Raw genomic sequence first — 15786 nt, 5'->3', positions numbered from 1 at the left:
TGAACTTTTGTGAGAAACTTCTGAAGATCCAACAAGCCTAAGAATTTCAGAGCAGAGGCTGAATTTTCAGAGGGGGGGGAGGCTCCATTCCTTCCCGTTTAATTCCCAACATTTCCTCCAAACGGATTGAAGAATAGATACTTCCATGCTTAGAAAACTGCCCTCAAGTATCCAGCAGCTACTCCTGCGGGGAGTTACTAAATCCACAGCTCGCAGCTGCCCGAGCCTCTAATCCTGCAGACAGGTGGGCCAGCGCCGGGCGAGGAGGGGGCGGTCCGGAGACGACTCCTGGACCTATAAACCGGCCTCCTCCGGTAGGAGCAGAAGGCGAGCACCCGGGGAGAGAAAGCGCCCACAGGAGCTCGTTTCCGCAGGCGGGAAACTGGACCGGTTGAACACCTCCGCCCGTCGATGTCTGACCTCGAAGCTGCTCCGGCGGCTCCAGAGGTCGGCCTGCCCGCAGATCCGCCCGCTCCGGAGGAATCCCCGACAACTAACCTGGCCGGAGGGAGAAGCCAGCCGGCGCCCGCTGCAGAGCGCGTCCTGCCCATCGAGAAGACCGAAGAAGGTGAGGGAGGCAGACGGGAGGCGGTGAAATGAAATGAAGAGAAGGGAAGGAGGGCTGCGTGGCCCTCTTTCCTCCAGGCCACCCAGCCAGGTGATGCGATGATGGGCGGCGTGCTGGGGGAATGGAGGGGCATTTCCTCTCCCAGTCGACGTTCAAAAAGCAATGTAAAACTCATATTCCGATCATTTCCTGTGATGGTGGTGACAACCCTCTTTTTAAAAATCATTGTCTTCCATGGGGGAAAAGGGTTTTGCTAGGCTACAGCTTCCCCAAAGCTAAATGAAGATGATAAGCATTGTAAATGGGATGACATTAAAATGATGACAAAGTGCATTAGGACATAGGCACACAGATGCTGCAAATAGATGCTTATGTTAAGACATCTGACACCAGGACATATTTCATAGCATTTGTTTGAGCATGTCATTGGGCACATGTCATTTGCACCCACTTCACCCACAGATGTCCATGATCTTCGTGCAACATGTGAGCCCAAACCAGTGCTGGTCAAGTCTTTGATATCTAGATCAGCCTGTCCCATCCTTGAACTCTGTGGATAATTTAAAACTAGAGCTTTTAGATTTTGCATTGGGCATACTCGGGGATTCTGTCGGAGGATAGACCAAAACTTCTAGAACCCATCAAGCTGAGGGAAACTGGTCTAGGGAAAGCATAGATCTCATTAAATAAATGTTTGCACATCCGTCACTCTTAATCGCAGATATTCATGTCTGCTTTTGGTGTGGTGCCCAAATAACTGGTTGTACAGTTGAAAATGAGAAAGAGTCTATTATATAGTTTTAACTTTCTGCATGGAACGTTCACCCAGTGGGAAATTCAGCACAGGTAGACTGTTTGGTTCTATGGAAATCCCTATGCATGGATATGTGTTCACAAGGGCCCTGGAAAGCCAGTACGCATTGCCAGTTGGAACAAATGAAATTAGTCCATTAGTGCATAGTTCTCCACTCATAAATTCATCTGAGACACTGATTACAATTAAAAGTTGTGTGCAACAGGTAAGGATGTGTTTATATTAACCAGCAAATATTCCCAGATTGTCCAGCTAAGCCATTCAGGGAGAACTGTGAGTTAGTACAGCATCAAAGTTGCACCTGTAGGGATGGCAAATGATTTGTTAATGTTTCTATATTTATAGTGGCAGCACCTTTCAGTGCACCGCTGAATTTGGCAGTGGAGGATGTGAATGACAGCTCTGTGACCCTAACATGGGATGGCCCTGAAAATGTGGGCCCTTCTGGTCTGGACGGATATGTAGTGGAGTACTGCAAAGATGGAAGTAGGTTTGGTTTTATTCCCTTGCAAGCATGAAAAATTGCAGCATTGGCATATCAATTAGTATGAATGCATTGTTTCTCCTCTTGATAGTTGGCAGCCACAGTCAAAGAGAATAGTATGGGAGGGGGATAGATTTGATGTAATCTTCATTGAAATCTTGAAAAAGTGTTGCTCAGTTGTTGTTTTCAAAAAATGAAATGGTTACTTCTGCTAAGTAGTAGCACACTTGATCACCAAATTACATACTTGCTCCTTGATGCTATATAGCAGATATGGTGGAAGAACCACTTTATAGAACTATAAATTTGTCTGGAATTTGACATGAGGCTTTCCCTTGAAGAGTGTAAGGTGGGAAGATATTTCACAGAGGTAAGTTCTCCTCTGCAAGTGTTGCGCTGATTCTGCTCAGTAATACAGGTTACACAGTGAGGCAAGAAATCTTGTGCAAACATCCACTTGAGTAATGTGGCATTCCTCAAATAAGGGAAACTGGGAAATAAAAATTTTGGTTATCTGCTACATTTTTGTTACAAATAGAATTTTTGTAAGAAATCCTTATATAGGAATGTTAGATAACATATAATGGAAGCTGCCAAAATGTACCTCATAGGTATGCCATAGTTGAGGGGTGTCAAACTCACAGCGTCATGGCAGCATCACATGACGTATTGAGACTTTTTTCCCCTTCGCTAAACCGGGCGTGGGTGTGGCCAGCACGTGATGCATCTGGCCTGTGGGCCAGGAATTTGACAGCTCTGCCGTACTTGCCCTGCAAAAACTCAGGTTATCACTAAGTGGAGCAAAGCGTGAATGTTTGTTGCTGTCTTTTAATGATCATCAAAGGTTTTCAGCTTATGGAGGAGGTCCTCGAATTGCCTGCCTGTTACTGTCATAAATTGTGATGGTCATAAAGCAGGTCACTAATGTGACTGACCCAATTTTACAACATTTTTATGGCAGTTGTTCAGCAAGCCAATTGTTTGCTATGGTTTTGTTGAAAACTGGAAGTATATGCCGGTTTTCTGCGAAAACATTGTAATGAAATCTGCTTTGGAAAACCTGGCTTAGGACATTTCATTTATGAACAACTCTGTACAATAAGTAAATGATATATTGATGCCATCATAGCTGAATCGATTTTTTTTTAAAGATTGTTTCACAACATGTTATGACAATAAATGATGAATGAAATCTGTTAAATTAATCTAGTGTTGATGAGGTAGCAGCTGATTATTTCCTTTTTTTGATTTTGAAAAGCAGATGGTTTACAAAGATTGATTAGATGGGGTGTTAGAAATTCAGGTGGATAAATAATTTCATATAAATACATTACATTGAATTTAGCTGTTGGCACTGCTTGCAGAGTATATTCTGTTTCAAACTGTTTGTGGAATATTTCATTTCGGCCAGTTTCAGCTTGTATGAATATATTACTGTATTGCATAGCCACTTGATGTGTTTGGAGGGCTATTATATTTGCTCCCTGATTATATTTCTGATTGATTACAAACTATTAATCTTGAACCAAGTAACATTTTTGTCAACATGATAAAAATGTCCACAAAAGAAAATCTAAATAATACCTTAAAGTTGTCATGGTAACAATAAGGAAGTTGAAACAATAGGGGAAAAATTGAGAGCTGAGATTCTGTGTGGTGGTTAAAGTGTTGGACAAGGAGTGAAGACACTCAGGTTCAAGTACAGCCATGGCTGTGGAAGCCCACAGTGTAATTTTCAGCCCATCACTCTCAGTTATTTGAGGTCACAGGGTTGCTGTGGGGATTAATTGCAACAAGAAGTGCTATGAGGAAAACTGGAATATATCTATTTATAAATAAATTAAAGTAGATATACTGTATTTGATCAGAAGTAAACAAATTATTAGACAACATGGCTTTGTATTTCCATGTGATAAATAATTTCAAAGAGCCCAATCTCCTCTATACTGTACCTAGTTGAAAACACCTTCTTCTATGCTCAGTAGTCTTCTTCAGTTTTCTTTTTTAAGTAAACTGAACGGACTTTTTCAGTATTTCCAAATCTGGTGATTTCCATCTTCCATTCTTCCCAAACCATGTCAAATACCTCTAAAGAGAAACAGACTTCAAAAGGCTAGTTTTTTGGAAGATAATAAAGGTCTCAATGTTTCTGGACAGATTTTTAATATTAGTTCTTTGGTACAAAATTGCTTGCTGCTGATCTTTCCCCACATTTTTGTTTTAGCAACAAACTGGGTGACAGCCAACAATAAACCCTTTCTTTGTATTCGTTACACAATCCACAATTTAATATCTGGAGATAAACTTCATATTCGAGTGAAAGCTGTAAAAGGTAATGCAGTTAGTCAACCAGCATTTCTGGACCAGCCACTTCTCATCAGAAAGATTCTTGGTATGTATCTGTAAATGTGTGTGTGTGTTATGAGCATGTGCATAGGCACATACAAGGATAGTGCTTGGGAAAAGAAATGTGCCATAATTTTTTCAGGCAAGTTGTCTTTTGACCCACTAAGATAATTCCCCTTGGAGGGAAGAGCCGAGGATTTTGTTCAGTATCTGCATGACAAAATCACTCAGATTCGGGAAGGTCTGGACTGACTGGGTAGATCCAGTGAGGATGACGGAGGCAGGTCTTGAGACTGTTATCTGGGATGAGTTTGATCCTGTGACCCCAGATGACGTGGACAGGATTCTGGGCAGATTGAACGCGACCACATGTTTGTTGGACCCGTGTCCCTCCTGGTTAGTGCTGGCTTCCCGGGAGGTGACGCGAGGCTGGCTCCAGGGGATTATAAATGCTTCACTGGGTGAGGGTATCTTCCCCGCCGCCCTTAAGGAGGCAGTGGTGAGGCCCCTCCTCAAGAAGCCTTCCCTGGACCCGGCAATATTGTCTAATTATTGTCCAGTCTCCAACCTTCGTTTTGTAGCGAAGGTTGTTGAGAGTGTGGTTGCGGGACAGTTTCCCCGGTTCCTGGATGAAACGTCATATCTGGATCCGTTCCAGTCGGGTTTCAGGCCTGGGTACAGCACGGAAACGGCATTGGTCGCGTTGGTTGATGATCTCTGGAGGGCTCGGGACAGGGGGTGCTCCTCTGTCCTGGTCCTGTTAGATCTCTCAGCGGCTTTTGATATCATCGACCATGGTATCATGCTGCACCGGTTGGAAGAGTTGGGGGTGGGAGGCACCGTACTAAGGTGGTTCTCCTCCTTTCTCTCTGACCAGTCGCAGTCTGTGTTGACAGGGGGGCAGAGGTCGACCCCAAGGCCCCTTATATGTGGGGTGCCGCAGGGATCGGTCCTCTCGCCCCTTTTGTTCAACATTTATGTAAAGCCGCTGGGTGAGATCATCCGTGGTTTCGGGGTGAAGTACCATCAGTACACTGACGACACCCAGCTGTACATCTCCACCCCGGACCACCCCAACAATGCCCTTGAAGTGATATCCCAGTGCCTGGAGGCCGTACGGATCTGGATGGGGAGGAACAGGCTCAGGCTCAACCCATCCAAGACCGAGTGGCTGTGGTTTCAGACGTCCCGATATAGTCAGCTGGTGCCATCGCTGACTATTGGGGGCGAACCATTGGCCTCCACGGATAGGGCTCGCAACTTGGGCGTCCTCCTGGATTCACGGCTGTCTTTAGAAGAGCATTTGACGGCCGTGACCGGGAGGATTTTTCATCAGGTTCGCCTGATTCGCCAGTTGCGTCCCTTTCTAGATTGGGACTCCCTACGCACAGTCACTCATGCCCTCGTTACCTCTCGGCTGGACTATTGCAACGCTCTCTACATGGGGCTCCCCTTGAGGTGCACTCGGAGGCTCCAACTGGCGCAGAGTGCGGCCGCGCGGGTGGTTATGGAAGCGATGTGGAGTTCCCATGTAACACCTCTCCTGCGCGAGCTGCACTGGCTCCCGGTGGTCTTCCGGGTGCGCTTCAAGGTTCTGGTCATCACCTTTAAAGCGCTCCATGGCTTAGGACCTGGTTATTTACGGGACCGCCTGCTACCACCAATAGCCTCCCACCGGCCAGTACGCTCCCATAGAGAGGGGCTCCTCCAGGTGCCGTCGGCCAAACAATGTCGGCTGTCGGCCCCTAGGGGGAGAGCCTTCTCTGTGGGGGCACCTACGATCTGGAACGAGCTCCCCCCGGAGATACGGAGGATCCCGGATCTGCGCACCTTCCGCCGCGCGCTTAAGACTCATCTATTTCATCAAGCCGGCCTGGCCTAAATCTTCCCCCTTTTACATGTGGAAATTTTAAATTTGTTTTAATTATAGGGTTATGGGTAAGGCGTTTTAAATTGGGGAGCCATTTTGGATTTAATTTCTTTTAACTATATTTTAATGTTTATATTATATGTTTTTTTAATCTTGGCTGTTTACCGTTCACTCCTTCAGGAGAGGGGGCGGTATAAAAATTTAATAAATAAATAAATAAATAATCATTCTTCCCATTGAGTTTAATTTTTAAAATGACATAAAACAAAAACAAAAACACCTTGTTCCATGTCAATCAATTGTCCTCAAACTGGCAATCCATACAGGGGTGGGCTTCAAAAATTTTAGCAAGGGGTTCTCTGCCCGGTTGCTGGGTGGGTGTGTGGCCATGGTGGGCATGTCCTAGTCGGCCTGCACCATGGTGGGGGGGCATCTTTGCCCTCCCTGGCCTCTCAAGCCTCCCAGAGGGCGAAAATGGCCTCCCCAAGCTCCAGAGTCTCTCTGGAGGCCAGAAACAGGCCCATTTTCAGCCTTCCTGAACTTCCGGTAGGCCAGTTTTTCACCCTCCCCAAGCCTCCATTCATGCCCTGCACTTACTTGCATCCAAAATGGGCCACGTGGGGACTCCTGGGAGGGGTGGGGTGGGCAGAGCCAGCCAGGAGTAGGATTTGGGGGTTCTCCGAACTGCACAGAATCGTAGCTAGAGGTTCTCCCGAACCCTTGCGAACCCCTAGCAGCCCACCCCTGAATTCATAGTGATGCATTTCGGTTTTTAAGAAGCCAGAAGATCTGCCACAGATTACCAGCATAAGAACATTGACTCTTTATTACAGCCAAAGGTCAGTCACTTAAAATAGTCTGCAAGCACTAAAAAATCCAGACAATAGAAGACTACATAATAAAAGAGGTAGACAGGGTGCTACAACTGTTGAGACAAATGCATTACCATTTTGCTGGCAACTATTCTTTGTCTGCAATGTTTCCGTGTCTGGATCTGAAAGAATGCAATTTAGGATTTCACTTAAAACATTGCTGTATTAAAACATTGGCATTTATATTGTCAGAGCTGAGCAGATGGACCATTTTAATAAGACATTCTAATGTGAGCCAATGTGCTATTCCTATTTTTGACAAACAATATTTGAAGCCTTAGGGACAGCTTTCAATTTCATGCTGCTTTACAGAAATCATAATGTGGGCGCTGCTTGATGTAATCTAATACACATAACTCATATTTTGTCACTAATAGTATTAATTTCATCCGAACCAAGATTGTAGTGACTATAGTCACATTTGGATGTCATTTTCTTGCTCTCTTATGATTCCAGGTTATTTATTTGATATATTTATTAAATGTGTATAAAATGTTTTTCCCAGTTTAACATGGTAATTTATTAAAAAAAACGTAATGCTGATGGGAGATTTAAAAATGTAACAATAATCCCACAGTAAGCATGCAATGTAAACTTGATCAACTGTAAATGCAAAGCATCCAAGTATTTATTCCTGCAATTTATATGCCACTTAGTTCCAGAAAATCTCTGAGCTGTTTTCAAAAGGTATGAAAGTAAAACAGAAAGAATTAGAAGAAGTAACCAACCTCCCAAGCCCAATTTCCTCCATTTCTTAGCCACTGAGAACAATTCTAGCAGCAGTGTTCGTTTACTGATGGGATTGGACCCACAACAGGCTTTCCACGACCACAAGGCCTTGATGGTTTTCCAGAATGTCCACATGGGGCTGGTGCTGAGGTGACTCCGATGAAGCATTATTGCGAACGAAAGGAATACAGCTACAGAAGAAGTCGTGTCGTCATCCTGATGACTGCAATGCAATCCCACAAAGATGGGATTTAAAGGTTCTTTCCCCCCTAGGGACGCAGTTGCTCAGTGGCTAAGACGCTGAGCTTGTTGATCGAAAGGTTGGCAGTTCAGCAGTTCGAATCCCTAGTGCCATGTAACGGGGTGAGCTCCTGTTCCTTTTCCCAGCTTCTGCCAACCTAGCAGTTCAAAAGCATGTAAAAAATGCAAGTAGAAAAATAGGGACAACTTTTGGTGGGAAGGTAACAACCAGTGATGGGTTGCCCCCGGTTCGTACTGGTTCTATAGAACCGGTAGTAAAACCAGCGGGAGGCTCCGTCCATGTGACCCCAATGTCATCAAAACGCTTCTGTGCATGCATAAAAGAGTGCACACAGCCCTGCTACAAACTGGTAGTAAAGGTAAGTAGAACCCACTCCTGGTAACAACATTCCGTGTGCCTTTGGCATTTACTCAGGCCAGCCACATGACCACGGAGACATCTTCGGATAGCGCTGGCTCTTCGGCTTTGAAACGGAGATGAGCACCGCCCCCTAGAGTTGGGAATGACTAGCACATATGTGTGAGGGAAATCTTTACCTTTACCTTTACCTTCCCCCTAGATCTTATTGCACAGGCAGAAACCTTTTGGAGAAGACAGTCCTGCAGTGTCCAAATCCTGAACTACCATGTTTCCCTGAAAATAAGAAAGGGTCTTATTTTCCTTTGACCCCCCCAAATATGGCCTTGACCTTATTATCGGGGGGGGGGGGGTCTTATCCCTAAACCTGGCCCTGGAGCACCGACCGGCTGCTTTGCCAGTGCCACTCAGGTTGCTGTCTCCAGCAATCATGGCAGCTTTTTTGTTACTTCCCGTGCAAACAGCACAAGGTGAGGAGGCAAGGGGAGGGCGAAGGGGGGGAAATACCCCACACACCCCTGCCATCTATGCAGAACAGCCTCCTGAGGGCCGCTCCAGCAAACCCTAGCTTGTGCACCCCTTCTCTTAGTGGTGAGCCAGATGCACTGCTGCCACTCGGGAGAAGAAGAGAGAGAGAGGAAGAGAGAGAGAGGAAGAGAGAGAGAGGAGGTGTTGCGAGAGAGCCCATTTCTGATGTTTTTCTCCTCCCGGGCGGCGGCAGTGCATTCAGCTTCCCAAATCTAGCTTGCCGATCTCGGTGGGTGAGGGGGTTGGGAGGGATGAGATGGCAGAGAAACGAGACAGTGCTCCCCTTGCCATCCCCTCGTCCAACATGGCAGGAGCTGGAAGTCAGGTAAGACACGGAGGAGACAGACAGAGAGACAGGGAGAGAAGCAACAGGAGTGAATATCTTCCTGTCTGCTTTTATTTGGTAATGGTGCGCTGACTATTTAGCCAGATCTCAACTCCACATCCTTTGGAGATTTGGGAGGCGACTATTTTTCCCCCTCACTTTTCTCTCCCCCCCAACTTCATTCTTTAACCGGGAGGGGAGAGCATGGGATGAGGTGTTTCTTGCTTCAGCTGCACAAGTGGCCTTAAAGCGCTGCACACACACACCCTCAGCCCCAAACCTAACAGCAGAGTGAAGTCTCCCCCCCAGCCTTCAATATCTGGGCTGCGTGAACCAAACCCAAGAGATAGGGAGAAGGCTTCACTCTGCTGTCGGGTTCGGGGCTGAGGGTGTGTGTGCAGCGCTTTAAGGCCACTTAAGGCAGCAGGGCATCTGGCTCACCACTAAGAGAAGGGGCGTGCCACTAAGAAAAGGGTTTGCGGGAGCGGCCTCCGTGAGGCCGTTCCGCATGGATGGCAGGTGGGGCAGGTTCCCCCTCCCTTTCCCCCCCTCTCTGGCCTTGCCTCTTCACATAGTGGTGTTTGCATGGCAGCTGCACATGCGTCTAAATATTTGGGGGGGCTTATTTTCGGGGGGGGTATTTTATCGAATACGCTCAAAAGCCCAATTGGGCTTATTATTGGGACATGCCTTAGTTTCGGGGAAACACAGTAGAGGATTACTGATCACAAATAGATAAAATAAATCCTAACATAATTCAAGCCCTGAGGAACAAACAAATCTTGGGATGAAGCAATGTGGCTGCCAGATTGCTCTCATTTGTGGGAAGGGAGGAATACCCTCTGTAAGAACCTTGAATGAGTAAATATTGAGTCAGTATTAAATAAGTATTTGCAAGAATTACCTAAATTTAGCAGTCTACAGACCAAGTTTGAAAGCTTACAACCTGAACTTGGAATTGGGCCTGAAAAAGAATAGAAAGCCAGGGCAGACATGACACGAGTAACATATTTTTGGGAGCTTGGAGAGTTAGAAGAAATCTTACAGTATATCTTCATTATTTTGGATCATATCTATTATAGTTACTGCAGCATCAAGCCCACTGTCTACTATTGGACAAAATAATGGTGTTTGCTTTGGGGTATTGTCTTTATTTAAAACTATATGTAAGTTGGAAAATTTCATCTCTTTGCAGCTGATAATGATGAAGACTGGTTTTCCAAAAACTGTGATAAGGCTATCCTGCAGTATATATCACATTGTTATATGCTTGTACAGGTAGTCTTCCACTTAAAACAGTTCATTTAGTGACCATTTGAAGTTACAATAACACTGAAATAAGTGACTTATGACCGTTTTTCATACTTACAACCGTTGTGGCATGCCCAGGGTCACGTGGTCAAAATTCAGATGATTGGCAAACTTACTCATATTTATGACGGTTGAAGTGTCCTGGGGTCATGTGATCCCCTTTTGCGATCTTCTAACAAGCCAAGTCAACAGGGAAGCTGGATTCAGTTAACAACTGTGTTACTAACTTGACAACTGCCATAATTTACTTAACAACTGTGGCAAGAAAGATCACAAAATGGAGCAAAACTCAGTTAACAAATGTCTCACTTAGCAACAGAAATTTTGAGCTCTATTGTGGTTGTAAGTCGAGGACTACCTGTAATTTAAGTGCTACAGCATTTGCAAACGGAGAAGCTAGAGCAAATTGTTCTTGCATTTGGCTGTTTGACTAATAAGATTGCTTTATCTATACCTCTGGGAACCAATTAATGTAGAGTGCTTGCATTCTTCTATAGCGGCAATTAGGACCAACTGTGATGGTATCTTAAACCCTGAGGATTTTTTAATATATAATTAATTTTAAATTAGCTTTCTAATAGTATCATATTTTAACTCAACAAGGTGCTCTGGTTTTCAATGACCAAAATGACAATAATGCTAACCTCATTGCAGTAGCCTATAATTATTGCTGTCTCCAAGTCCCAGCTTTTTTAATTATTATTATTTAATCCTTTTAAGAGAAAGAAAACCTTCTGGCAATGTAAAACAGAAGAGTGGCAGATGGAAAAAAAATAAATGTTCCAGATTTTATTTCATTCTAGATGTCTCCCAGCCCCTGAGAAGAGGATTTCTCTACATCTATGGGAAGCATCAGTCTAGAAATTCAGTTTGAAGACATTTCAGTCAAATCACCCCTTTAAAATGAATCTTTGAATCAACTTGATCCATTGAATCTTTGAAGATTTAGCAGACCTTTGTGCATTAAATCAATTTATATTAAATCAATTTATATCACTTTATAATGCCTTGGTAAGACCACACTTGGAATAGTGCATCCAGTTTTGGTCCCCACAATATAAAAATATGTTGAGGCTCTAGAAAGAGTGTAGAGAAGAGCAACAAAGATGATTAGGGGACTGGAAGATAAAACATGAAAAACAGTTGCAGGAATTGGGTACGTCTGGTTTAATGAAAAAAAGGCTAGAGGTGACATGATAGCAGTGTTCCAATATCTAAGGAGCTGCCACAAAGAAGAGGGAGTCAAGCTATTCTCCAAAGCACCTGAGGGCAGGACAAGAAGCAATGGATGGAAACTAATCAAGGAGAGAACCAACCTAGAACTAAGGAGAAATTTCCTGATAGTTAGAATAATTAATCAGTGGAAAGGCTTGCCTCCAGAAGTTATGGGGTGCTCCAATATTAGATGTTTTGAAGAAGAGATTGGACAACCACTTGTTTCTTGCTTGAACGGGATTGGAATAGAAGAACTCCAAAGTCCCTTCCAACTCTTGTTATTCTGAATCCCAATCCTGAATTGAAAAGATTTGATGAAAATCATGTCAAAATAAATCTAGCGGATTCAATTATTCAAACTGACTCAGAAATTTTAGCTGGATCAATGCTTCTCTATTTTATTTTATTTTTTGAAAATATGAAAAGCCGTAGAAATTTCATAACCTGAAATTGATGGTACCTATTTTAATGAGAAAAAGTGTAGTAACTGTTGATCATAAGGGGGGAAATCCAGAATCAAAACAGGCAGTATCTTTATTGGACAAACTAAAGTTGTACAAAACTGTTGTTCACACAACAGACGCCTACAAAATTAGTAACATATTGGTATAATTTTGCTTTGTCCAGAAGAGCCCAAGATCCGACTTCCACGCTACTTAAGAGAATTATACCTGAGGACTGTGGGGGATACGATAAACCTCTTGATCCCATTCTGGGTATGTGAATTAAAATCCCTTTGCCATTATCTCTGCTCTTTTGACCTTGTCTGAGGAAGAGTTTTTGAATTCTGTCATTTATTCTGGAGTACAAGGCAGCACACATGGTGTTTCCTGCTGTTTTCCCCAAAACACTATGATGCGGTATTTGGAACAGAGAGAGAGAGAGAGGGAGAGACATTAAGAGGCCCAAGGTCACCCAGTGTGCTTCTATAGCTGTGGATGGTTTTAGAACCTGGGTCTTCTTGATCCCAGTCAAGCATTTTAACCATTATATCTCATAAACATCACTTAAGAGGCAAATGTGAACAGATAGTAGCATCACCTATATTGAAGTGAGTTGTAATAAACAGGATTTCACTGGGCAAAACAGAATGAGAGAAGAAGGAATTGACTTGATTTAAAGTTTTGAAAGAAGTCTAACTGCCTTGAAGATGTGTAGTCGAATGAGAGAAAAGCTAATAGGTTTAGACAAACGGAAATACTAGAATTCAGAGGAGCAAGTTAGATCTACAGACAGAATGCTACACAAGCCATGAAATCCTAAAATAATGCCCAAATTATTCTTTTTGCAGTCTGAATAGCTGACAAGTTTGGAGTTCATAAGAGCTTTGATTTGCATCTTGCCAGTCTTGTGAAAGCAGTTGATAGCTGAATACTGAAATGTATCCTCTTTTACCTAACGGAATCTCTTTTGTTAAAAGGAGGTTGCTATCTACATTCAGAAAGAACAAGCAATATTCTTCAGTCCAGTAATGGAGTAGTAGTAGCCCAATGTCTAAAATAGCTCTCTGCCAAAAATAGGAAGCCATGTGGATTAGCACAGAGAGGCTTTGAAAGGGGTGCAGAATTCCATGGTTCTTGGTTCTTGGATATTTGCAGACTGGGTCTACCATGGACCTCAACCCCTCCCTTCAAAGAGCAGCTGGAGCTCCAATTTTATTGGAGTCACATTTGTATTACTATTAGCTTACCTTAATTTTGTTATTGGTGGTGTTGTTCATAGCTTAGAAAGTAAGAATTTTAGGTAAATGTTTTTTCACCATTATTTATTTTAACTAGATATATATTTCAGAGCATGATACAGGAAAAGAAAGAATTTACCCAATTTTATTACAATTTGTCATCATTATTATCAATGCATAGCATGCATAAAGTACAGATAAAGAGTTTATCATTTATTTGCAGATAATAAGCAAATCTGCAGAAGTTTCTTGGTAGGCTGTATAAATTAATACATTAGATATAGCTATAACATTTCTGTAATATCAGGTTGCTTTATACAGCTCATCCAAGCAATCAGGAAACAGCAATAAAAATACATATACCAATGTAAAATTCATAATCACAGAAAACACAGTGAAATGTTTTGGTGGTTCTATAATCACAATAACAAATATATTCATTACAATGGGTGTTGTTAAATCGTCTATCTAACGAAGTAAATTTACGGCTTTAAATCACCAGAAATGTTTGGAAAGATGATGTTTTTTTCTGTAAAATTGATGTTACATCATTTCTGTATTCTCCATGCTGAATTTTGCAACAAAGGCAGCTGTTTATTTATCTAAAAGGGCATCCCTCCTATGAACAAATCCTTCCCCTATCTCCTGACTCACATAAGATTTAAACAAGAACAATGGTTTTCAAGTGATAATATATGAAAAGCTACTGACATCATAAAAATGGAAATATCATTTCTTAAAACATTCAAGACTTAGATAATTCTAAAATAAATGCCTTCCTGTAAATGATCCATCTCTGAATTAGCTTATGGAAAATGTCATTCGATATTATAGTTAAATCACAGACAGAGGGTGAAAGCAAATTAATTAGGGTTTTTGGATAGAATTTGAATGCATTTTTCCCCATGAGATTTTTAGCCTTCTAAAGTAGATTGGCTTCATCTTTGATATCCTGCTCATTGGTATTTTAATAAGCACTGGTCTATTGTTAATCCTCATGAAAAGCCCCAAGCTGCATGATGCTGTAGTAGATTAAACTTTGTTTGTAAACCTTAGTTAAATAGAATAATATTTAATATGATTCATTCATTTTCCTGTCCATTTCTTAGGGAAAGCCAAAACCACAAGTGACCTGGACCAAAGAAGGCCAACCTTTAGACCCCAAACAAGTTGTTGTACGCAACACTGAGAAGGATTCTGTATTCTTTATTCGTGCAGCACAACGCAAAGATTCTGGAAAATACCAAATAAGTGTTAAGATCTTAGATGAATTTGAAGATGTGGCTACCTTTGATCTCCTGGTGATTGGTAAGGACAATAAACTGTATGAGTTGATAAATTATCTAATATTTAAATGGCATAGATGTTTCTTCAGAAGATACAGAACAATTAAAACTCGGACCACACATTTTCTGAATAGTTTTTATCGCAGAGCTATAATTGCACTCAACAATGAACTGAAGGGCCACCATCAGTGAGCTGTTGGACAGCATTACTTGGTCTGTTGTGTGGATGTTTGGGTGGTTTAAGGGTGGGGAATTGTGGTGGGTGGGATTGTGTTTTGGGATTGTTATGTGTGTTGGACCTGGTCTTTTGGTGTTAAGTGAATTTCGTTGTATGGGTATACTGTGTATACATGTACAATGACAATAAAGTTATTATTATTATTAATTGAAGCAAGCTTCTCTAAAATGGGAATCCATATAGTACATTTTTTCATGGTACCAGCTGGTTCTAGTATAATTGGACATTGGAGGATTGATTGTGATATAGTCTTTCTGTTATATTCTTTCTTCTATTTACATAATTATTTAAATGGAAGTTTTAGATATGAAAGAGTAAGAGCTGTTTTTGCTGGTATTAAAGCTATACCTCCCAAAATGGTTGAAGATGGGGAATCTTAGTTTGAAAGAGACAGGTATTCAGACATTCTTATAGTCCTCGTTTAACAACCACTCATTCAGCAACCATTTGTAGTTACAACTGAATGAGTGGTACTTATGACCAGTCCTCAAAGTTCCAATCTTCTCAGCACTCCTGCAGTCACATAATGGTGATCTGGGCACTTGGCAACTGGCTCACACATATGATGGTTGTAGGGTTCTGCATCGTACAATCATCATTTCCAAACTTTATTGCTGGCTTCCCACAAGCAAATTCAATGGAAAAGCTGGCAGGGAAGATTGCAAGTCATGCAGATAAGTTGCTCACAGTCTCCCATCTAGCAGCAGCCATCCCCAACTTAGCTGTGCCATGCACTGCACTGCATGGACCAACTGTGCCTCTTCCCCCACCTGGCAGCAGCCACTTACAGTACCTGCCTGGCAGCCTGCTTGCAAACCAACCAACAAGGACCAGCAATCCTTGTTTAACAACAGCAACCAGGAGCCTCAGAATTGCCACTGCTAAGCAATCAGTGGTGGG

The 15786-nt window shown here is 42.6% G+C and overlaps 1 protein-coding gene across 2 annotated transcripts in view; it reads left to right on the top strand.

Annotated features, from left to right (window-relative positions):
- Positions 1–243: 243 nt before the first annotated feature.
- MYBPH (myosin binding protein H) overlaps positions 244–15786 on the top strand; it is a 29392-nt gene continuing 13849 nt past the window's right edge. The window contains exons 1-5 of one of the 2 annotated variants that reach the window (XM_034414174.3): positions 244–568; positions 1728–1868; positions 4091–4258; positions 12309–12397; positions 14472–14670. In XM_034414174.3, coding sequence (XP_034270065.2) covers positions 412–568; positions 1728–1868; positions 4091–4258; positions 12309–12397; positions 14472–14670 — 754 coding nt within the window. In that variant the 5' untranslated portion in view covers positions 244–411. The other variant, XR_015733008.1, reaches the window with a different exon arrangement.

Source organism: Pantherophis guttatus, chromosome 3, assembly GCF_059756535.1.
Source record: "Pantherophis guttatus breed Tessera chromosome 3, ASM5975653v1, whole genome shotgun sequence".
NCBI lineage: Eukaryota > Metazoa > Chordata > Lepidosauria > Squamata > Colubridae > Pantherophis > Pantherophis guttatus.
The sequence above is the reverse complement of the archived record's forward strand: the minus strand, read 5'-3'. Positions and strand labels throughout refer to the sequence as shown.